This window comes from Bidens hawaiensis, unplaced genomic scaffold, assembly GCF_021521415.1.
Source record: "Bidens hawaiensis isolate Kalapana, Puna unplaced genomic scaffold, B.hawaiensis_p1.1 tig00005453_1, whole genome shotgun sequence".
NCBI lineage: Eukaryota > Viridiplantae > Streptophyta > Magnoliopsida > Asterales > Asteraceae > Bidens > Bidens hawaiensis.
Window position 1 is genome coordinate 1,108,960 of NW_027491347.1, and position 24,730 is coordinate 1,133,689.

The window sequence follows — 24,730 nt, forward strand, 5'->3', positions numbered from 1 at the left end:
TTAATAACTTAATAAGAAAATGGTAACATGTTAACATGCTAAATACGTAAGATTAAAACAACAAATTAAAGTTGAGTGACCGTAAAGAGAAAAAATAATAATAAATAAAAGTATGAGTAATTTTAGCGAGCTAGACGAGAAGTTTGATTATTTTATTTTTGCTACGCGAAGTTTTTCCTTTAAAAGCATATAAATTTGATTTGGGTATAGTTTTGATTTATAAAACTAAAAAGATAATTATTTGAAATGCTGATTTACTATGGATAGCGTACACAATTTATATGCATAACTACTGCATGTGATTATATAAACATTGGTTAATTATATAGATACATTATTTGACTTTTATTCATATCCATATATGATGCATAATTATACATATACATAACGAAATTGTGCGTATCTATTTGTACACGCCGTATAGTGTTTAACTAGTTATATATGATTACTAGATTTTATTTCCCGTATTACGGGGGTTGTTTTACGTTATTCGTTTTTAATATTTATATATGTATATTTGGATTTTAATTTTATTTATTGTAAGAAAGTTAACAATTAATATATTTGAGGTTTGAAGATAAAATGGTTTCACAAATAAATTATATGTTATAATCCGATGTAAAAGCTATCTGGGTTTGGTGATACCAATTACCCGTTTATTTTATTTATTATAAAATTGTTTCTTAATTATAAATAATATTTTTTTAATAAAATAAGATATTAACTTTTAGTATATTCCTATTTTATAGGATTTTCATATCAAATACTTGATTAGATTATTTTTTAATATAATGAGATGTTATAACCCGTTTAAGAGCTATCTGGTTTGGTGAGACGTTTACCTGTGAATTCGGGTCAAATGCGTGAGAAGCCTTCATTTACAAATAAAGCAATCTGATGGCTTGAGAGAATTGTTGTTTTATATTTTTCGTTTTTTAATATTTATTTTGTGGAGTTTAATTTTCTTTATTGTAAGAAAGTTAATAATATACTTAGGGTTTGATGATGAAAGGGTTTCATAAATAAATGATATGTTATAACCCGTTTAAAAGTTATTTGGATTTGATGACCCATGACCCGCTTATGTTTATTTACTATAAAATTGTTTATTAATTACAAATAATATCTTTTTTTTTAAATTGAATATTAAATTTTAGTATATCCCTATTTTATAGAATTTTCATATTAAATAATTGGTTAGATTAATTTGTAATTTAATGAAATGTTATAACCCGTTTAAGAGCTATCTGGTTTTGGTAAGACCCATACCCATGAATTTGGGTAAATCAATGAGAGACCTCCATTTAAAAATCAAGAAATCTGGTGACTTTCATAAAAAGGGGAAGCGACCACATCGCGACACATAGGATTTTAAGGTTTTCGTTTATATATATTATAGATATGTTGTGTTATTTGTGTGTATACATCATCTAATATTGTGAGCATTTATTGTGTGTGTAACGATTTCCTTCTATATACATAAACAAAATCAATATTTTACAGTATGTCAATAATCATTTACAAGTGTGGTCCTTAACTTCTTTTACGTATTCTACTCTACAACGACTCTTCTGTACATAATCATTTCCCATTTATATATCTAATATCATCCGTTGAAAAGGAAAAATATTTAATTACATGGGATTTGGTCCAATTGTCAAAGGAATTTGAGTTCGGTGTTATGTTGTTTTATTCCCGTTGAGGTTAAGGGTTCAAGCTAGGGGTGTGTTTTTTAACCGTATCCGAATAACAAACCCGAACCGAAGCGACCCGACACTCAAATACCCTAACCCGAATTCACCCGAACCGATTAAACTCCTAACCCGAACCCGAGATAAAATATTTGGGTTGAAATACCCATATTCGGGTTGACCCGAATAACCCGAAGTATAATACATCGATGCATGTATCCCTAATTTTATAGGGTAGTTTAGCGGTGAAGTAGCACATTGCCTTATGTATTCTTGTTCGTTTGTTCTCAAAACTCCACTTAATATTGGATTATCACATCCTAATGTATTAATGACCATAAAGCATGCGGAGAATGTATCTTCAATTCAAAATTTTAAATAGTATAGTATTTAAACTAATATATATTGAGCTCTATTTAAACTAATATTTATTGAGCATGTTTCTTCAATCTATACAAGTATTAATCCACAGGCTACAACACTCATTCATATCGTCTAATGCATTCTTGTATGATAAATTTCATGTTTTGCTAAATAATATATGCTATTGTTGAATATGGCTTTATATTATGGTTTTATAATGATTTGGAATATGGATTTTTAATTTATGATATTGTTAAAGGTGGAATTTTTTTTTAATTTGTTAAACCCAAAACCCAACCCGAATTTACCCGAACCGTATAACCCAAAACCCGAACAAACCGAACTTATTTGGGTCGATTCTTGGATCAATTTGTTTTGAGCTCAAACCCGAACAACCCGACCCAAACAACTCGAAACCCGAATAAATAACCCGAAGAACACCCATAGTTCAAGCCTCGTAAAAAACAATTAAAAAAATAACATTTAATAATATCATTGTTACACTCTACTCCCTCCATCTTATTAAAATTTGCAATTTGATGTTGATTTCTTTTCGTATATTCCAGAGCAAATATTAAGATATCCTTAAGTAAAAATATTATTTTTTTGGGGATACTACTGAACTTTTTTTCTAGTTTCGTCACTATTTGTTGCGTTTGATATATATTGATTATATTAGTGTTAACAATTAAATTGTCTAAAGTAGGATTTGTCGAAACTTATAAAATAAATTACACCATTTGATGTTATTGGTTAAAAAGAAAAAAGAAAAAAGAAAAAAAAAAGAAAACTTGTCTGTGACCGATGAATTTTCATAAAAAAATTCACTCTACGATTATATTTGTTCTCATAAGCCACTCATATTTATTATCAATCATAGACGTGACAAAAATCTTGATGTGATTTATAGACAATTATGAGAACGTCTTAAAAATTAAAATAAAAATATAAACCATGATGCGAAAAGTGGATCCCACAAACAACGGTTGATCGATCGTGTACTTCGATCAAGGACATTCGAAAAATGTTAAGTCACCATCACTTTGAAAGACTTAAGTTGATTGTAAGGTTGTTTCAATAGGTAATCATGTGATAACTTCGTTATATTGTAACAAAATACGTTATAAAGACATTTGTACCGTTGATCATCATACAGCCATAGATGGTAACCAGGAACACAAGACAATCAATGTTGCATACGATTTAAAGCTTTTTTGACTAGAAATATCCAAACCGGCTACCATCGTAAGGGACAATTGGACGAAATTGCAAACCACACACATTGGAGTGTTGGACCAACCAAAGGCTAGTCTAGCCAACGTTCTATGTGCGCTTATGACTTATCTTTACTTTTAGAGCAATATATGTAAGCCTAGATGAACCTAGATAAAGTACCTAAAAGATAATGATATCAACACTTCGAGTATGCCTATCCTACGATCTTTGATAAGCAATAAACTTTTCACGACGAAGATAAAACACTATTATGTTCATTGTACTTTTGTCTAATGATAATTTTAAGTTAACTTCAATGAGGTATAACTCACTTTTACTTTATAGTACCGATTAGCTCCTTAAGTTGTAATCCGCTACTTCAACTAGTTGAGTGTTACATAAAAGAGCCACGCTGTTTTGACTGATTCAAGTATTTTTTATTATCAAATAGTACGTAAGAATGATCATATCGGTATCTAAAAAGCATAACTACATCTACGGTTTAAGATAAACCTAAGCTTAATCTTATTACAATTAACGACACATGCAATTAGTCCTTGATTTGGTTGAAGATTAACGCCTATATGCATTATAAATGTTGTATACTCGCTAATCAACTCAATGGTGGAAAAAAGTTATAAAAAGACAAGTCTAAACTCAGAATTATAAACTTTATATATTATAATTGTAATTTTTAATTCTCATATTATAATTTAATAACCTATCCAAGTTCACCTCTTCATCATAATTCACAACAAGAATCCTTCAATAAACACTCCACAACTCATTTTGCTCAAATCTCAACAATGCCTAACACTGGATCTCAGTATCAGTATCAATATTTTCCCATGACTTAACCGATGTAGTAGATGCAGCTTGTTCAACGTCCATTCATGCAACCCATTAACACATATGTCTAGCCAGCTCTAGTTACCTCACCTGGATCATCTTCATCTAGTCATGATATTTTAGTGCATACGTTTATCGCTTTCGTCTTTGTCAAATGAAGGTGAACGGAGCTTAAAGAAGCTAAACTGGAGTGTATGTTAGATGGAGTAGAAACGAAGATATTATTATATGGAGTGATAGAGAATTTGAATACGAAAACTTGGGCGAAAACGACACGTAAAACGGAGCTATAACGCAAAAGTTATACGCAAAACAGATTTCTATTTTTATGGAGCATAACTTATGCGCCCGGAAACATATGCGCTCCAACTTATGCACCTGGATACGTACTTATGACATTTGGACATCTAAGGGAGTATAAGTCGGATTTCATTGGTTAAAGATTAACGCCTATATGCATTATAAATGTTATATACTCGCTAATCAACTCAATGGTGGAAAAAAGTTATAAAAAGACAAGTCTAAACTCAGAATTATAAACTTTATATATTATAATTGTAATTTTTAATTCTCATATTATAAGTATAATTAGTTCCTGATTATTCAAAATTTATATATGTATTTAAAAATATATATATACTTTATGTCAATATTTTAGCTAATTAATTCGATATATGTTTTTTTTTCTATACAAACGGCTACATTGAAACCCAAGAGCATAAACACATGAATTAGACCTCAAATTGAGATGGATGAACTAGGTCAACAAACACATACGTAAACAGGAGAAACACCGATTTAAAACGGGTTTGGACAGGTTTCAACGATTGAGCGTACTAAGACGATCAACAGTTTTCTTTGAAAGGATAAGTTGTCTTATAATACGGAAACATCGTTAGCTTCGTTACATGAACAAGGTCCATATCTCTTCATAAACATTAAACACACACACCCACTCGAACCATATAAACACCAAACAGAGCTATAAAACTAGATACATTCTGTAAAATATTCACATAAAATTTAACTAGAAAAAAACTTATTGCAATGTCATAAGTTGTTTTTTTGAAACATTATATGAAAATATATATTTATAGGCTACACTCGTAACTAAAACACTAATTTTGATCAATATAACCAAGAATTTTGAAAAAAATAGCATTAAATAAAATAAAGGAAAATTGAATTTAAATAATTTCAATTATGGACTATTGACAAATAATAGTTCCAACTAATGGCCTGGCTGCTAATAGTCTCGTCTTTTAACATATTAGTTCTCAACTAGTTGTGACTAACAGAAGCTTAACTCTATCTTAGGTCGCAACGTTTTTGGCCGAAAACTCTTTTTTTGTCAGAAAGCTTAACATTTTTGTCCTAAACCTCTTTGTAACCTTAGATCGGATCTTTAAGAGCCTTTTTCTAGTAAAAGTCTCAATTATTGAGGTTGTCGGAACCCCAGAACCATCATCGGAGTCAGCAACGGTAAGAAGAGAGTTGCACCAGCTCTGTGATGGTGACAGGTGGCGGTTTGAGGCAAACCTGGCGAGCACCCAACCACTTAGACGGCGAATTATGACTCCAACAACGGGGACGAACAACTGTTCGTCGGTTTGATTGGTGAGAATTGGGCAAATCCCTAACACGCGGAAGGTTTTCGGCGGTGATGGTGTTTAGGTGGTGGTGGTGGTGGTGATTATGGTGATGGTGGTCAGTTGTGCTGTTCAAATAGTCGCGATAGTCTTCAAGTTTAGTTTTCCGACGAAAAAGATTGAGTTTTTTTTTGGCAAAAACGTTTTTCCGGTGACTGGAGGCTAACAGAGTTAAGCTTTCGTTAGTCGCGGCTCGTTGGAAACAAATATGTTAAATAATAGGACCGTTAGCAGCCAGCCCGTTAGTTAAGACTGTTATATGTCAATTGTTCGTAGTCGAGATTATTTAAATCTAATTATTTTAATGATTTTATTATTTTAACCATTTTTTTTCTCTTTTTCTACATTTGATCGATCCATAAACCAATTGACCGTTTAGGTACTCGGTTCCTTGTCACATTTCAACATCATTTTATAAATAAATAAATATCGCCTCATAATTTAACACGTTTAAATATTTATATATCCTAAGTAGACCACAAAAGCAATTCGTTAATTCGAATATAACTAACATGACTAAAAATCTATGATGTTGTTGTTGATGGAAACAAAGAAACATGAAAATACATATTTGATAGGAAATTGCAATGCAAAGAGGATCGACAATGACATAAGAGGTGATCAACAACAACGAGTGGGCATGCAAAGCAACAGTTAGGCGTGAGCCGATGTCGACAAATGAGAAGAGTGATGGGCCATCGGCTTAAGGCATGAGTAAAAAAAATCCCAACTTCAAATGTTCATACATAAAAATAAAATATACAATACAGCTTTTTATTCTATTTTCTTACAACAACCTCACAAGAATTATTTTCTTCGTCTAAGGATTCACATCCTAATAACATGTTTATAACTTTTATTATTTATACAACGTAAGGCTGCTCACGAGCCAACCTAAGCAAAGGCAAACTCGGGCTTGCTCGACTTGAAATGAAACTTAATAAACACTTTTAAACATAACGAAACGAAAATAAAGTATTTAGACACTTGATTTGTAACTTAAATTGCAATATGTTAACTAAGATAAAGGTCTTTAAACAAATTTTAATCAACAAAGTAACATAAACTCATTTTGAATCAACAAAACTATTTGAATCCATTGAACAAAATATCATAAACTACTTGTTTAACATTCATACTTGGCCACATACATGCATACATACATATATAGAACATAAAATGAAGGTAATATAATTTGAACCAAACTGAGTCGAGTGAGCTACCCTTGGCTTGGGCTCGACTCATTTACAAACAAAGCAAGCTTGGCTCGACTTGGTTTCAAACCAAATCGAGCAAGCTTTTTCCGAATGAGTATCAAGCCATGAGTTTTTTAGACCATCCTGTTACAACCGGGGGTGTAAATGAGTCGAGCCTAAAATGCAAATGACACTCTTTTAGTTATTGAGGTTGAGCTCGAGTCTTGCATGAGACACTCATTTAGGCTCCTGAGCCTTGTTTATAGTTAAGTTTTACCTCTTTTAGACATCTATGTTATAAATTCACACTACATAGCGGAGCTCGAATTGAGCTTTGACTTGTTTATGGTATTACACAAACTCGAGCCAAACTTAGCCTCGTTTAAGGTTTTGTTTATTCAAAACATATAAAAATAATTAAAAACATATATAAATAAATAAATAAATCATAATTGAGCCTGACCTAAGCTTGTATAAACAACTCACGAATCAAGATCGAGCTTAGAAAAATAACTCAAAACTAGCCGAGCTTGAGCTCTAGCTGTCATAAGTTAAGCTCCGCTCGTGTTGGGCTGACGGGTTCACGGGTTAATGGGTTTCGGGTTGGCGTGTTGAGATCTTCAACCCTAACCCAACCCATATATCTATTCGTGTCATGTCTTGTCGACCCATTTAGATTCGTGTCGTGTTTCGAGTAAACCCATTTTGTGTTCATTTGCGAATATAAGTAAATACCAGGTGACTTAGAAGTTAGTAACAACTTAAACAATTAATTACTTTTATCAATATAATACAATTCTAGTACTTTGTGATAGATCTAATTATTTTTATGTATTTATCTCTCATTCCCAATTAACAAACTTCATATAAAATATTTAACTCAAGATAAGAACATACAAATGAAAATGATATAAGAACACATAGTTTAAATAAAAAATAGCTTTACTTTTAAAAGCTATAGATATATGAAAAATTAAAATCTAAGTAACATTTTTTATCTTTAAAATCAAAATACTAACTCCTCTAAAATTTTTAAACTGGTCAACAAGTCAGCCCATTTTTTAGCGAAACTTATTTGGGTTAACTTGTTTTATCAAACAGGTGAAGTCAACCAACCCAAAATCTATATTTTTCTATGTTGGATTTGAGTCGTGTCCGGAGTTACCGCCCCTAAATAAAAAGTGAGGCAATGAATGAAGGTATATAAATATAAATGGTGTATTTTGGTGGGCGTAAATAATAATAGAGGGAAGGACAAGGACGGATCACCCTTAATAGTTAAGGCACCAGTGTCGGATTCGCCCTACCATCATCTATCATTCCTCTCTTCTCTTCTCTTCTCTTCTCTTCAATACCATCTTCTTATCTAAATCATGCACTCACCGTAATTCCATTCCATCCCATTTTCTAACTAGTTGCCTTCCATTCCACTCCATTTCCCATTACTATAATCCCATCCCCTAAAGCTGAACTATTTCTCTCTGTTTTCTTTTTCTTCCAGCGGAAAGTTTAAAGTACCGTTTCGCAATTATCTTCTTATTTCCACCACCGCTGCTCCTTTTATTATTTTCATTACTATTATTATTTATTATCACCAAGCGGAAGGACCGAGACAAAATTAATTAAACTTCAAGTTGGTTCAGTTCAATTAGAGGCCTGGTTTAACCTTATATTAGTTTTGCATGATTATCAAACTTCTAGAAGACCACAAACTACTTATTAACAGGGTATTGGTGGGTCCCGAGTACTCAACAAACTTTGACCGACCGTGCATCATTTGCAGTTTTTATCAATGAGACTAGCTGCAGTGCACCCTAACATTGATATCAACCTAGACAACATATTTGCTGCTGAGGTAACAATTAATTAAATTTACAGTCCTTTTTATCTACTTTTATGTAATTTCACATGCTATGCTATAAGTCATTAATTCCTTTCGGTTTGGTATACTTTTACCGGTACACAATATAAGCAAATGCATACAACATGAAATCAATGAACATCTGCCTTCATTTTGGAAATTGGACCACAAAAGTCAATTATTTTCACTTTGATTGGAGAAATTGTATTTACTCTTGTGGGACTGCACATTCAACCCACTGTGTAAAGAATTAATGGTACTTGCATTAGTTGCATACATTAGTCATATAAAGAAGCAATTAATGTGGCGAGTTAGGGTCGTTGGGCCCGGTTGTTGTATGTGATAAGGGTGACACACTGAAGGGTCTACTTCTCTTTTGGTCAGCTTGTCTGACCCGTTTACTGGAATGATGCAGAGTGGGCCACTAATGGACTGTAGTTTTGCGGGTATGGTTTCACCCCAACCGTTGAGCCACCCGTTATGGCAACCTGATGGGTTAGCCCAACAGCCACTGTGGGGAGTTGAAGAGATGAACCCAAATTTTATCACACCCGAAAACTCGCTTCTGAGTTATGATTCTTCTGGCAATTCAGGTAAATCTTCATTATTAAAATTATTTGTTTTGAGGGAGGGGGAATGGGTGGCATGGTCGGGTCAACCTATAAACATGTAGGCTTGTAATGAACCGAGCGAACACGAACGGAGCATATCCGTGTTGGTTCGTTTAACTTCAACCAAACAAAGATTGAACACGTACCTTAAACGACCTTAATTTTCTTAAGAAAATGAACCTGTTCGTTTTCGTTAAGGAACTTGCTCGTGTTCATTCGTTTAACTTTGATCGATCAAACGATCAAATACGAAGTTACGAACATTAAAGAATGGAGTTTTCTTGTTCGTGTTCGTTTATTAAAGAGTGAACTTGTTCATGCTGGTTTATGTTTGTTCATTAACAATATAAATGAACGGCTCACGAGTGAACGTTACTGAACATAGATGAACGAACGTAACTGAGCGAAAACCACTAAGTAATTGTGAACAACAATGTGTTGGGTCTAAAAAGTTATTAACACTATACTAAATTGTTATGAGCCTAAACCTTTTTAATGGATATATTAACGAACAGACATAGAACATTTTAATGAACGAATATAAGCGAACTTTCACAAACATAAATTAACAAACGAGACATGTGCTCATATTCATTAGGTTATCAAATTAACGAATGTGACACGAACTTTCCGCCAAATGGTTCACCAAACATTCGGTTCGTTTATAGGACTATAAACACGCAATTGGATCTTTGGATTGTATGGTTTGGAAGTTGGGACTGGCCAAATTTGATTTAGAGTTGGCAAAATAAACGTGTCGGGTCGACCCAAAACCATTTTCTTTTAAAGAATAAATAGATCCCAAAGTTACCTTTTTACCCTTGTTTTAACAACTATGAAATTGTGTTTTATTTAACTTGCAGTTTCATTGTATACAAACCAGCTGAAAATGGAATTATGAAGAACTGGAGTTTAGGTAGTCAGCATTTTGTATATATATTGGAAGATAGTACTTGATAGAAAATAGTAGTTTATGCTATTAGAATCAAATCATTGATATTAGGTTTTTAGAAATCAAGTTTGAGTGGTCAAAATTAGTAATTTAGTATCAGTTATTTTATATATATATATTTATTATATATATATAGTTGGACTCTAGCAATCATTTCTGAGAAGCAGCCAGTATTGTTCCCTACATGATAGTATTATTAATTTCTGGTATCTTCTGTACAAGTTAATTTATGAACCTATACACCTTTTTGAGTAGAAATTATTGGTCACAATCACATCATTCAAGAGTAAACCAGTGGGACACGTTCACTCTGGTGCAAACGAGTTGAGTCGCTTGCGAGCTATTTGAGATCCGACTGTTAAAAAGCTCGAGCCCGGGCCGGGTCTAAGCCTCAAATAAAGCTTGTTTTGTTACCAAGCCCGAGAATTGAATGGGAAGATCATTTCAAGACCTTAAGCTTGTTGAGCCGTAACAAGCGTAGTGTATTTTTGAATTTGAACTATTTTGGAATTCTATATATTAATTTCACATTGTTGAGCCAAGCCCTGGCTCGTTTAAGGTACGACACACGAGCTAGAGCCTAGAATAGGTTCGTTTAAGGTTTTTGTCAAATTATAAAAATATATATATATAGAAATGCATATTATTTAATTAATAAATAATAAACGAGTTGAGTCTGATTTGAGCTCGAGCTTGAAAAAACCACTCAAGAGACGAACTTGAGATGTAGAAAAATTGCTAGAAAGCAAGCTGAGCTCGAGGCTAGTCAAAGTCAGGATCGGCTCGACTTGTTACACCCTTAGTTGGATCGCTTTCAACTCATCGCTAAAAAGAATTCGAGTTTAACGTGTTTCGAGCCTAGTGTAAATGCAGGTTTTACAAGCTCGAGACTTGGGCCGCTTCATTTACTATCTAATTAGTTTATATTTTAATTATATTTTTGTGATTATAGCTGAATATATAAGCATATTTGATGTTTCATTTTATATGATTGTACATAAGAATATATAGGACTTAATTACACGTATACGATATAACATTGTAGAACTAGGATGCTTGTTTAGGCTGGTATATCTACTAGTTAAATCATAACTAAGGTTACGTTTATTGTATAAGCTTCGAGTTAAGACTGACCTTGTTAGAGTCGGCTCATATCGCGAATAGTTTACGAATAACCTGGTTTATTGTTTATATTACGATACTTCACTGTTAACTAAGATTGAATATAATAATAATAATAATAATAATAATAATAATAACGACGACTCATCTTTCTTCTCTTTTCAACTTCTGCATGTAACATAATATTAAACTAAGTACCATCTATAACAACAGATAAAGTAACTTCAAAAAAAAGTTGTTAAAAGTGTACTATTTAGGCTTTTAGGTATTGTGGACCTTGTGATTGTGAATTATTTATGGGTCCTGCTATATGCACCATAATTGGTCAATTTTGAAAAGTTTAATGGGGAGAGAAAGAGAAATAAGATTGTCAGCTTTCCTCTTTTTCATAATTTTATGTCAGTCTTAACTTTTATTTTATTTTTTTGGTCAAACAAGATATGATCAGCTTTTTTATCTTTGAAAACTTCAATTTAACTTTCCAAATCACTTTCTCTCTTGATCAGATACAAACCTTAGAAAACACCATTTGTATTGAAAAGAAAAATACAGTTAGAAAGTTAACATTAATTCTATATCACTAAAACTTGATCATCTACGTATTATAAATAAGAATACTTCAATCAAAAACTTAATCAAAACTTGATATTCCAAATCAGTAAACAAATACAAGTTAATAAGTTAATAAGGTAATAATATTTAATTCAAAGCCACCATCCACCACCACACACCACCATCCCCTGCCAGTGCCATCCACCACCATCCCCTACCGTCCGTCGCCATCCACCACCATCCACCACCGCCATCCACCACCATCCACCACAGATCTAAAAATACAAGTAAAAAAAGTTATTCATTTCTTTTATAAACATCACACATTTATTTCTTTTATATTTGAGTTTCTAATAATTATGTTTTTTTATTTGAATAGATGTCGACTTTTTATGAAAATGATTCAATGGGATATGATGAAATTATTATGACTACACCACAATTTGCTACTAATCAGGTACAATATCCATTAAAAAACATAGTTTATGACACCATCTATTGTTGTTATATTATTAACTTTTATTTTTATTGTTGTTATATTATTAACTTTTATCTTTTATTACTAGTATTATTATTATTTTAATATTTTAATACTAGTATTATTATTATTATTATTATTATTAATTTGTAGGTGTTCCGGTCTCGTGAAGATTTGGTGGAATGGGTACAAAAGTTGGGATACTCACTTGGTGTTGTCGTCGTCACAAAAAGGTCGAATAAAAGACCTTGTGGTTTCGTCTTCAAGGTTGTACTCATATGTGATCGTGGCGGAAAATACAGAGTTCAGGAATCAAGCAAGGCGTCCGGCACAAAAAAGATTAATTGCCCATTCGAATTAGAAGGAAGATATTCGGATGAGTATGATGCGTGGACCTTAACGGTGATTTGCGATGGACATAACCATCAACGTTCACAGTATATGGAGGGTCATGCATATGCAAGGAGACTTACCGATGATGAACGTAGTTGGGTTGCATATTTGACAAAGATGAATGTTGCGCCACATGACATTTTATCATTACTTAAGGAGCGGAATTTAAGTAATGTATCCACAATCAAGACTATTTACAACGAAAGAAATAAGATTCGCTTGATCGAGCAAGAAGGCAAATCTCCAATGCAGGTTCTCCTATCCTTTTTGCATGATAATAATTACGTCTATGAATTTACTACAACCGGTTTGAATGAGTTGGAAAATATATTCTTCGTTCAACCAACATCATTCAACATTTGGCGTGCATTTCCACATATATTGATTATCGATGCAACTTACAAAACGAACAAGTATAACATGCCTTTTGTTCAGATTGTTGGTGTAACTTCAACCAACAACACGTTTTCCATAGCTTTTGCCTTCATGCATAATGAAAAGACAGTTAACTATACATGGGTCTTAAATTGTCTAAAGTTGACTCTAGACAAGTGTATGCTCCCACGTGTTATAGTTACAGATAGGGAATTGGCTCTGGTAAATGCATGCAAAGAAGTTTTTCCAGATGCTGCTCAATTGCTTTGTAGATGGCACATTGAGCAGAATATATTCAGAAGATGTAGGAACTTTGTTAGGTCAAGAGGTGATTGGGATAAATTTAGTTCGTTGTGGAAGTCACTGGTAGATTCTGCAACATTGGAATCTTACACGGAAAATTACCAGATACTTGAGTCATTTCTGATAAAATTTCCACGTATGTTTTCTATATTTCCACATTTAATATATATATATATATATATGTATATGTATGTTGCGATGTTATTTTATATTTCTCATACAAGTTTATTTCATTTCAGGTGTTTCAGATTATGTAAATAAAAATTGGTTGAAGGAATACAAGAAAATGTTTGTGTCTCTCTGGATTGATCAACATCTAAACTTTGGAGAAAACACAACCAATCGAGTCGAAAGTGCGCATGCGAAGCTAAAGAAATTCTTGGAAACTTCAAATTCTGGCTTCGATAAATTTGTAACTTGTGTTGACCAAATTGTGAAGTCACAACATACAATAATCAAAGCAAGCTTAGGAACTAGCAGAATTCAGAAGATTCACCAGCATGACCTACAATGTTTCAAGCTATTGCATGGCTTTGTTTCAATTGAAGCTCTCGAATTACTTAAAAAAGAGTGTAAACGGTTGAACGAGGATCGGGTAGATTGTGATTGTCGACTTCGCACCTGTAAAGGGTTGCCATGTGCTTGTGAACTTTCAATGTTTATAAGTTCAGGTAAGTATCTTCATCTACATCGGATTGATTTTTTAAAGTTGTTCATTTTAAAATTAATACTTATTTACTTTAAATGCAGGTCAATATATTCCTTTATATAGGATTGATGTTTTTTGGAGGAAGCTAGATGTTTCACCTTTAACTTCTATGCAAGATGATGATGTTGATTGTGATAATGAACTACAAGTGTAATAGATTTGGAAGCACTTCAAGTGTAATAGATGATTTATTCGGGTTTAACCAGAATACTGCTGAACAGACGTATTTCACCAACACTGCAAGGGTAACAGAATATGATTTCATGGGGTTGAGCCAGCATAGTGTTACATGTCAAAAATCAATAGACTATCGCACTTATATTGGTGAAATTCCAGAAATATTTCAACCGTATGTGGAGGATATAGAAAACGTCGACGGTGATGGAAATTGTGGGTTTCGGGCTACAGCTGTTGCTCTCGGGTACCACCAAAATGATTGGGCATCAATCCGAAGGTCCCTAATTGAGGAGATGGTGCAGTATGAACAACTTTACAGACTCGCTTTCAACGACAAAAACAATACGGTGGACGAATACAATGCTGTGTTCTCATCCTTGAACTGGTTTGGTAAAGGTTTTGCACCAACACAATACTGGATGATTATGCCAGAGACGGGGTATTTGATTGCAAACAGGTTTAACGTCATTTTTCATTTCATTAGTAAAGATAATAATAGTAGCTCGACAATATTTCCGCTTTGGAGAGGACCTGACCAGTTCCCAGAAAAAAGAATCATTACAATGGCACTGGTGCATTCAAATCATTATGTAGCGGTGAAAATGCAAGGCGAGTTTCCAATGGGTGTCACACAAAAGTTATGGACACTAAACAGACAAACTGCCGCATCTGAGTGGGAACAAATATATCAATCACGTCAACAACTATATAAAGATTGGATATGGAAACCTCCTGTATATAAAGTTATAGATTAATTGTATATCTTATTTATTTGTCTTTTATTTATTTAATTATATATCTTGTTTATATATAAGTAATAATAGTATAATAAAATATAAAATAAAAATAAAATTTTAATTAGTTTAATAAAGAAATAGTAATTAGTAATTAGTAATAATATAAAGAAAAAAAAAGAAAAAGAAAAAATTAAACAAAGAAAAATAAAACGTAATCATTACAATGGGTGTCACACAAAATCATTACATAATCATTAAAAAAAAGAAAAAATTAAACACAATCATTATTTAATAATTAGCGGTGTAAAATGAAATTTAAATGGTATATTTAGCTCACCCCTTATTTATTGCGTTTAATGTGAGCGTATATTTTAAAATATATGTTGTTAGTTATCCCGGTGGTGACGAAATGGGCTATGTGAGATGCAATATTAAAATGTATATATTTACAAACCACGTAAGACAAGTACAAGAACGGATAGTGTAAAGAGAAATACAAGAATGGTCAGTGGATATACATCATGTTATGAAAGTAACGTATCAACTTATACCATCCCTTAGAACCCTCAGGTTCATTGGCTTTTGAAATTATAACAGTCTTGAACAATGTATACTTCTCACATCTACAATCTTGTATTACATAAACTTTGATTTGAAGAAAATCCTGATTAACAAAATGACTTGATATAATCAGCAACACTTGCCACCACAACCAAGCAAAGGTTAGGCAAGACTTGACTTGATACCTGTAGATTTCAAACAGCAACAGTGCGAATGCCACTACCAACGGTTAACGCCTTAGACCAATAGTGAGCCCGACAAAGCAACACCTAACATGAGGTAAAACTGGTAACCGTATGTCCTCCATACAAGTGACAGGGTTCTTGAGACAACGTGTCACACATTTAGAAATATTAAAAAATGTTGCTTTCTCTTATACTATCCTGATACTTTCATATTGGGTTTGGTCACACTGAGACTTCCTATCGATACTAAAATCTATGTAGCAACAAATTATCGTCTTGTTAGTTTTGTAGTCCTAGTAATTTGTACTTAAATAATCATTGTTGTAAAGATTGTATTGTTGGTTAAAAAACCAAAATGTAAAATTGTTGTTAAATAATAATAATAATAATATTGTTTATCTAAGAAAGTCTTGTATCTAATATAATTGTGAATTTTAAGATAGTCACGACAAATAAATACAAAGCTACTGGTCAGACAGTTAATAATTTGTTGGTAATTTTAGTGTTATGCAATTTAGTAAACTGGATTGACTTGTCGATCGAGATAATAGTGTCGGTGATTAATCGAGTTAGGTGATGCGGGAGTCCAGGCTTGTTCAACACTTATACTATTTGGGTTTAAGTTGTAAGGTTCTTGGGTTTAAAAAGTGAGCTTCTTATTATTGATTTGGGTTGGTTTTTTGTTATAATTAGAGGTGTTAAAAAAAATCGGTTTGGGACCGGTTTTAGGCAAACCGAACCGAACCGGTTTGGGTTTAAAGCCGGTTTCCCCCAAACCGGTTCCCAACCGCCAGTTTCAGGACCGGTTCCCCTTAAGATCTACCGAATCGGTTTGAGAAAAACCGGTTTAAAACCGGTTAAACCGGTTTATAAACCGAACCGAACCGACGTGACCAAGTCGGCCTATCTTGTGTCTAAACCGGTTTATAAACCGAACCGGTTTGAGTCAAACCGGTTTTGACCAGCTGTTGACCAAACCGGTTTGGTTTATAAACCGGTTCGGTTTGGGTTTAAAACCGGTTTTGTACACCTCTAGTTGTAATGATGCAGGATTATCTCCTTATTTGAATTAAGACTTATTATCTTTTATTATTTGTTTAAAATTCAAGTTTCCCAATTTCATCTTTCTTGTTTAGTAAGATACTTGTTTAGTATAAGTTAGGTTTAAAGATTTATTAGTTTTCGGTTTTTGATTGAATTTTAATTGAAGAGAACTTTGTTCTTAGAACCTTTGGTTCGGTTTTATCGTCTTTGATTATCATGAGTCTCTTGAGCCATTGATCGTTTCCAAAATTGCATCATATAATCTCTGAAAAATCACTCCATCGAATGTTTTGTTAATAAGGGATATACACACGCATACAAAAGAGACGGTTACAAGTCACAAGATCCATCGATTTTATATACTATCATAGATTCTTCAGATCCAAAAATTCTAATATAAATTCTCTGTTTAATCCGATAGATCATTGTATGTAACTTGTAAATATATTTATAATGATTACACGTCAGCTTTTAATTCTTCATCTATAGTTGCATAAAAGTTTCATATTTTTTTAATTATTTGATTTTGGGTCAAATACTAGAATATACACAACATAATTTATTTTTCACAACCTCACTGTATTACAAGAGCTTTAACTAATGTTTTCAAATACTTTCATTAATCCGATAGATCATTGTATGTAACTTGTAAATATATTTATAATGATTACACGTCAGCTTTTAATTCTTCATCTATAGTTGCATAAAAGTTTCATATTTTTTTAATTATTTTTGATTTTGGGTTAAATACTAGAATATACACAACATAATTTATTTTTCACAACCTCACTGGATTACAAGAGCTTTAACTAACGTTTTCAAATACTTTCACAATAATAAAATAATCAAATTTAATAAATAATTAAAAGTTAATAACGACATAAGATAAAGTCACTTTGAAAGTTCAGTAGCTTATAATTATTTCTCAAAACAAGATGTCACAATCTCATTGGATTATCAGAACATTAATTAATGTTTTCAAACACTTTCACAACAATAAAATAATCAGATTTTACGAAATAATTAAAAGGTTATAACGACATAAGATAAAGTTAGTTTAATTGAAAGTCCAAAGATAAAAGTTTAACTATTTAAAGCAACAAAATGGCAAACAAAGTTATGTGCAAAAACCAGACGTTCACTTATAATTTGAACACAAACCTCGTAACTTACTCTAACTGATCAAATTAAGAGGAAGTCTCAAATATGTTATTTTTTTTAGCGTATACATATTTTCGGCTATGTTTTTATTTGGCAAAAATCATCATGAAATACACAAACAAATTCCAGGTGTACACTTTATAGTTTATACCTATATTTAGAAAGGTTTTATAGCCTAGAAACTTCATCTATTTTGTAAGTTTAGGGGTGTTTGGGATTGCTAATTTTCACCGACTTATAATTTATAAACTTTTTAAAAAGTAATAAGGTGTTTGGGATTGCTTATTATGTGAGAGGAAAAGTTCCATAAGTTACCTTTTTGTAACTTATTAACTTAATGAAAAGTTATAAAGAGGTAAAATAAGGAATCCCAAACACCCCCTTAGTAAAGAATCAGATTCTTAAAAAGCGGATATATCTAATCTGGAAAACTAATAAAAAAGTAAATACATTAATTGATTGTTCTTTTTAAAAAGAAATTTATTTGAAACTTCAAAAAGTATTTATTTTGTTCAAACATTTTTAAATTTACACAATTTTGTTGTTGATTTATTTTTGTTAGGGTAGTTATATATGTTTGTATACTTGTTATGAACTCATGTGCATGAACTCGGCGTCATGATATCTCAATACTTTCATATGACGGGACGGGTACTTGATAGTGTATGATATTTTTTTTTTTGAATCAGGTTTGAAATGGGTATGATATTAGCAATGCAGTATCCAACCGACTTCTCAAACCTACTTACCACATTTTATCATTGGACTTCTTTGCTAGTGTAGACTTCTTTTGTTTGTTTTGATCAACTTCCCAAACATTTTCAAAGATAAACAAAAATCCACAAGTCTCAATCAATACGGAATACGAAACCAAATCCATAGCGATCGGGTGAGAAGACTAATACGCCCTTATCATATGAGTAGTTTTCAAAAGATGATGATAATACGCCTACAATAAAACATATGTCCAATTTTAAATAGGTAAAACAAAATATAATATTTTAGCTTACCATATCGTGACCATCAACTCATCTTTTTAAACAACAGTGTCGGACACTCTGGATCAAAACTGATTACCCTTATATTCAAAGAACAGAACATGGCGACCTAGCCACCCAAGAAGACCTTGGCAAAAAGAAAAACCCTCTGGTTCAATCCGAATCAAATTTTTACAGGTAAGACTCGAGCCGTGGATATCATATAAAAAGAAACCGTGGGATGACTTCTACACCACGTTACCATCAATATAACTTTGAGAATGAGATTGAAAATAACATGGATTACTTGCTTGAAATATACTCTTTTAACAAGAATATTGTTGTTGATTATAGTTTGTTTAGAGCAATTTTATATGTTTGCACTTTGCAAACTTGTTGCTAACAAATTATTATTATTATTATTATTATTATTAGGATAATGATCAGAATGATCATTTTTATCAATAGCATTCCTTGACTAACCCCTCTAAACCAAAAATACGCAAAATGGGCACTTTCTAAGCTGTCGGGTCCAATAAATTGGAATTGACATCCGACGGATCTATCTGACACCCTTTCGTTTTTAAACCAACCATATCTAGACACATATACACTTAATTAAAACGTTGGCCATAGATCTATTCCGTCGGGCTTCATATTTATTTTGTCAGTCCTCTATCTATTCCGTCGGGCTTCATATTTATTTTGTCAGTCCTCTATCTATTCCGTCACCATTTTCATATGTAACATTATTCCGTCAGAACCGACATAATAGATGTGAAGCCCGACAAAATATATTTGAGGCCCGATAGAATAGATCAATGGCCAATTGTTTATTATTGGTTCAAAAACATAAAGGCGTCGATTAGATTCATCGAATGTCATTCTAATTTGATGGATCCGACCGTGTAAAAAATGACCATTCTTAATATTTTTAGTTTGAGGAGTTAGTCAGCTAATGATGTTAGTAAAGAAAAGGTCATTTAGTCATTATCCGTTGTTATTATTATTATTATAACAACCAATGACTCATCACTTTTTATATAATTTAAAAAGATTCTGTTATCAGTTATCATCGTCAATCTCTTTCAAAATCCTCAACTCCGCCGGCAACCACCGTACACCGGCACCGGAAAAAATGCCGATAACTCTTAACCTCCATTCCTTGTTCATTTTATCATCCACTTTAATCCTCATCATCTCCACACAATCAACGTCATCATTTCTCCAGCTTCCTTCAGTCTCAAACCCTAACCCTAACAATAATAACATCACCATCTCCGTCACCGCCTTCGGCGCCATCGGCGACGGCATCCACTACGACACCGTACCAATCCAGTCCGCCATCGACGCGTGCTCATCCGCCGGCGGCGGGCGCGTGGTGTTCCCGCCGGGGAAGTACTTAACAGCAACAATATGGTTGAAGTCCGGCGTGGTGTTGGAGGTGCAGAAGGAGGCGACGGTTTACGGCGGGACGAGGCTGGAGGATTACCCGGCGGAGAGTGAGCGATGGTACGTGGTGGTGGCGGAGGATGCGGAGGATGTGGGGATAACTGGCGGTGGTGAGATTAATGGGCAAGGGTTGGAGTTTGTGGTGAGGTTTGATGAGAGGAAGAATGTGATGGTGAGTTGGAATCAGACGGGTGCGTGTGAGGGCGACGAGTGTCGGCCGAGATTGGTTGGGTTTGTGAGGTGTAGGAATGTTAGGGTTTGGGATATTCGTTTGATTGAGCCGGCTTATTGGTGGTTAGTCTTCTTTCTATATGTTTTAGATATTAAATAATGCTTAATTACTTGCTTTATATGCATACACATATTTGGATACTGAAATTTGATGGATGAGTTTAGAGTTTAGAAATATGCAAATTGACTCTGGCATTAATGCTGCTAAACAAGCACAAGTAACACACTATCTATCATTGAAGTGTTATACGGTCCATATGACGAGAAAATGGCCATACGGGTTGGAAGAAATGGTTATATGGGCCGTATGACAAAAATGGTCATACGGTTTCCTTGTAAGTTGTAAGTCAAAAATCTCATACTAGTTGTAAAATTTTCCCTTTATACGACCCGTATGACCACTTTCTACAAAGTCAAATCGCTCGCATTTCCATTTTTTTTCCATGTCATACAACCCATATGACTATTTTCGCTCTATCATACAGTTCATATGCCTATTTTCCGCCATATCTTACAAGCTCAGGTATGCATAGTCAATTTGAAATCTTACAGCTCGTATGACCATTTTTTGCTCTACTATACAGCTTGTGTGCCTATTTTTCTCCCTATCATATGGTTCTTATGATGTGGCAAGCTCTGTGTACAAAGTCAATTTGACATCATGCGGCCTGTATGACAATTTTTCCTTTTGTCATATAGTCCATGTGACTATTTTTTGCTCTATCATACGACCCCATATGATGTGGTTGACGTTGGTGTTCAAAGTCATTTTGACATTCTACAGGCCATATGACCGTTTTTCACCCTATCATACGGCACGTATGTGTGCATAGTTGATTTGACTTCATAGTACCCGTATGTGCGCAAAGTTGATGGGACATCATACTGCATGTATGTTATGATAGACGCATTGGTGTACACTATTCGGTTGGTGTTTCTATATGTTACCTTGTAGAATTGGAATTGGTACTGCTAATCTGCTATTGATTTCGAATCAAGCCTACAAATCTCAGAAGTTCTAATTCATGATATTATAATTGATTAATTGCAGCTTGCATTTGGTGCAATGTGATAACACCTACATTCATGATATGTCAATCTATGGAGATTTCAACACTCCAAACAACGATGGAATCGACATAGACGATTCAAACAATACTGTAATAACAAGATGCAACATCAACACCGGAGATGATGCAATCTGCCCCAAAACATACGATGGTCCTCTCTACAATCTCACTGCAACAGATTCTTGGATCAGAACTAAATCCTCTGCTATCAAATTCGGTAGTGCAAGTTGGTTCGATTTCAAAGGGCTTCGTTTTGATAACATCACAATTGTAGACTCTCATCGTGGACTTGGATTCCAAATACGTGATGGAGGTATGACTATTACCACTATGTTATCTGATTATTGTGTTTCGTACGACAATTATTAGTTTTTAGTTTTAGGTTTATTGGTTACCTAAATATGCTAGCTAATTATGAAAAAAAGAATATAAAAAGAAATTCAAAAAAGTAATAAAAAAATAAATATATCATAAACATAGCTTTTCAAGAGTATTGTAGATCCATCTTTGTTGTAAGAGTCAAAAAGTAATAAAAAAATAGCCTTTTAAGAGTTCTGTAGATCCATCTTTGTTTTAATATTCTATACTGTCGACATGAGTGATAATGAGATTTAAGTAGGTTTAGCGGTTCAGTTTTTTTGATGGTTTGAACCAATTTTTTTTTTTCCTTTTCAAAATCATTAATTTATGTAAACTTTTTAAAACGGTAAATGTGATTCATGATTATAATACATATGCATATCTACATATTCTAAATAAAAATATGTATAAATAGCAAAAGTTACCGTACGTCAAACCGTATACTTTGGACCTCAACCGGGGTTTGAACGGTTTGGTTAGTTTCAACTGTTTTTTATTATTTCTTGATGGTGTTGATCGCACACGCCCCGTTTAATTATTTTCTAAATTCGTTATATGTTCTTGTTTTTCAGGAAATGTGAGCGATATAACATTTTCGAACATAAACATAACTACCAGATACTATGATCCATCATGGTGGGGCCGGGCCGAGCCGATCTATGTGACAACATGCCCGCGAGACAACACTTCGAAAACGGGTTCCATCTCAAATCTACTTTTCGTTAACATCACTGCCACTTCAGAAAACGGGGTGTTTCTGTCCGGGTCAAAACATGGCAGACTTAGTAATCTGAAGTTCTTGAATGTGGACTTTAACTACAATCGATGGACCGGTTACGATGATGGGTTGGTTGATTACAGACCAGGGTGTCAAGGTTTGGTTAACCATAGCTTGGCCGGGTTCATGATGGAACACATTGACGGGTTAGAGGTTGAAAATGTAAATATGAGATGGTTCGGGGACCGCGTGAGAAAATGGAATAATCCTTTGGATTTTAGGCCCTCAACTGTTGATAATATTTCTTTGGCTAATTTCCACTCCAATTCATACGGACAACAAACATGGTAAAATAATGGTATTAATTTCATGAACATTTATATGCATTGTTTGTAAAGTTTCATACTTTCATGAATTAAGAGAAAGTTTGTTTGGATATTTTATAAACTAAATTATTTACAGACTTGATTATGTTTATTGTTTGCATTTTGTTCTAATTACTCTGTTACGAGTAAAATGAACAGGCGTTTCCGCTTAATCGGTGTATATGTTTACACGATTAACCATTTAATTCACTGTTTAGCAAATTTACGCATCATTTAAGCTAACAGCAATCGCAAATCAGCTGCTATACCACTTCTGTTAGCAAAGTTCAGCTCGGTTTCTTGATGTGAATTGGACCGAATAATGATGGTGAGTTGGGCTTAAAAGATTAAATGTCTATTACCTTGGTTATAGCATGTTAAAGATTAGCGTTTATTTAAACGAGCCAACAAGCAAGCCAACCTGGCTCGAGCTTGGCTCCCTTTTAAACTAGACCGATTTGAAGCGAGCTTTTATTGAGCAAGGTTCAAGCCACGAGACTTCATACTTCCAAGATGCTTCTCTTTTTCCTCACTCTTTGTCCTAGCCGATAATCTCTCTCTGTGTTTGTGTTATACCATCTATCTATTTCCTTTCCCACTCTCTTTGTCCTATCCGATTCTCTCTCTATGTGTGTTTGTTTGCATTCCGTCTCTACTTATATACACTTATACATAGATGAGAGGCGTATATAAGTCATGTATACCTAGCAGACATGATCATTAGAAGGTGATCTCGAGGCTACAACATATCGGGGTCCTTCAAACGGATTTGTTGCATGGTGCAACTCTACTTCATTTTCAAAATGTTAGATTTAGTCCACATCATTCTATAATCCGACCAGTATAATCGTCACTTTTAACTGTTACAAAATAAACTGTTGAATAATCTACCTATTCTAATAAAGTAAAATAAATGTAGACACTTGTCATTTTTTGGTTAATTCTTACAATTTTTCCCTCCAAAACTAATATATATGTAATAGATCAATTATTATTCACTTTTCTTTTACACTATATTTAAATAATATCTATATATATTTATAAATATAAATATTAAAATATTATTTTACTTTATATTTCAAAATACTTTGTGAATTCCAAAAATCAACAACAAATCATGTTTCTCGAATGAAAATTGTTTCGGGTTTGTTGTGAAACCTAAATTTGATTTTATAGGTCAAAAGTTGGTAAATAGATTGTTTGGTATAAGTATTTAGGCCAAAATTTGTTACGGGTCAAAAATGAAAATTTTGAGTATTTTTAAAAGTTTGAGAATGCAAACTAGATTTATTGTCAAATTTGTTATGGGTTCAAAATGTTGACTTGAAAATGTTAAAAGTATGAAAGTTATAATTTTATATATGATTCGGGTT

The 24,730-nt window shown here is 33.2% G+C and overlaps 3 protein-coding genes across 3 annotated transcripts; all 3 read left to right on the forward strand.

Annotated features, from left to right (window-relative positions):
• Window positions 1-8,747: 8,747 nt before the first annotated feature.
• LOC143629706 (transcription factor bHLH48-like) lies at window positions 8,748-10,587 on the forward strand. Its single transcript, XM_077098913.1, has 3 exons — window positions 8,748-8,818; window positions 9,240-9,417; window positions 10,299-10,587. Exons 1-3 carry the CDS (start codon window positions 8,756-8,758, stop codon window positions 10,334-10,336), a joined length of 279 nt encoding a protein of 92 aa, XP_076955028.1. The 5' UTR covers window positions 8,748-8,755; the 3' UTR covers window positions 10,337-10,587.
• A 667-nt stretch (window positions 10,588-11,254) lies between these two features.
• LOC143629746 (PKS-NRPS hybrid synthetase cheA-like) lies at window positions 11,255-15,251 on the forward strand. The gene is made up of 7 exons (XM_077098936.1): window positions 11,255-11,260; window positions 11,606-11,683; window positions 12,441-12,518; window positions 12,693-13,746; window positions 13,850-14,281; window positions 14,361-14,467; window positions 14,526-15,251. The coding sequence occupies exons 1-7, from the start codon at window positions 11,255-11,257 to the stop codon at window positions 15,249-15,251; spliced, it is 2,481 nt and encodes an 826-aa protein (XP_076955051.1).
• Window positions 15,252-20,299: 5,048 nt separating this feature from the next.
• LOC143629747 (putative polygalacturonase At1g80170) lies at window positions 20,300-23,343 on the forward strand. The gene is made up of 3 exons (XM_077098937.1): window positions 20,300-20,907; window positions 21,896-22,227; window positions 22,847-23,343. The coding sequence occupies exons 1-3, from the start codon at window positions 20,300-20,302 to the stop codon at window positions 23,341-23,343; spliced, it is 1,437 nt and encodes a 478-aa protein (XP_076955052.1).
• Window positions 23,344-24,730: the final 1,387 nt, after the last annotated feature.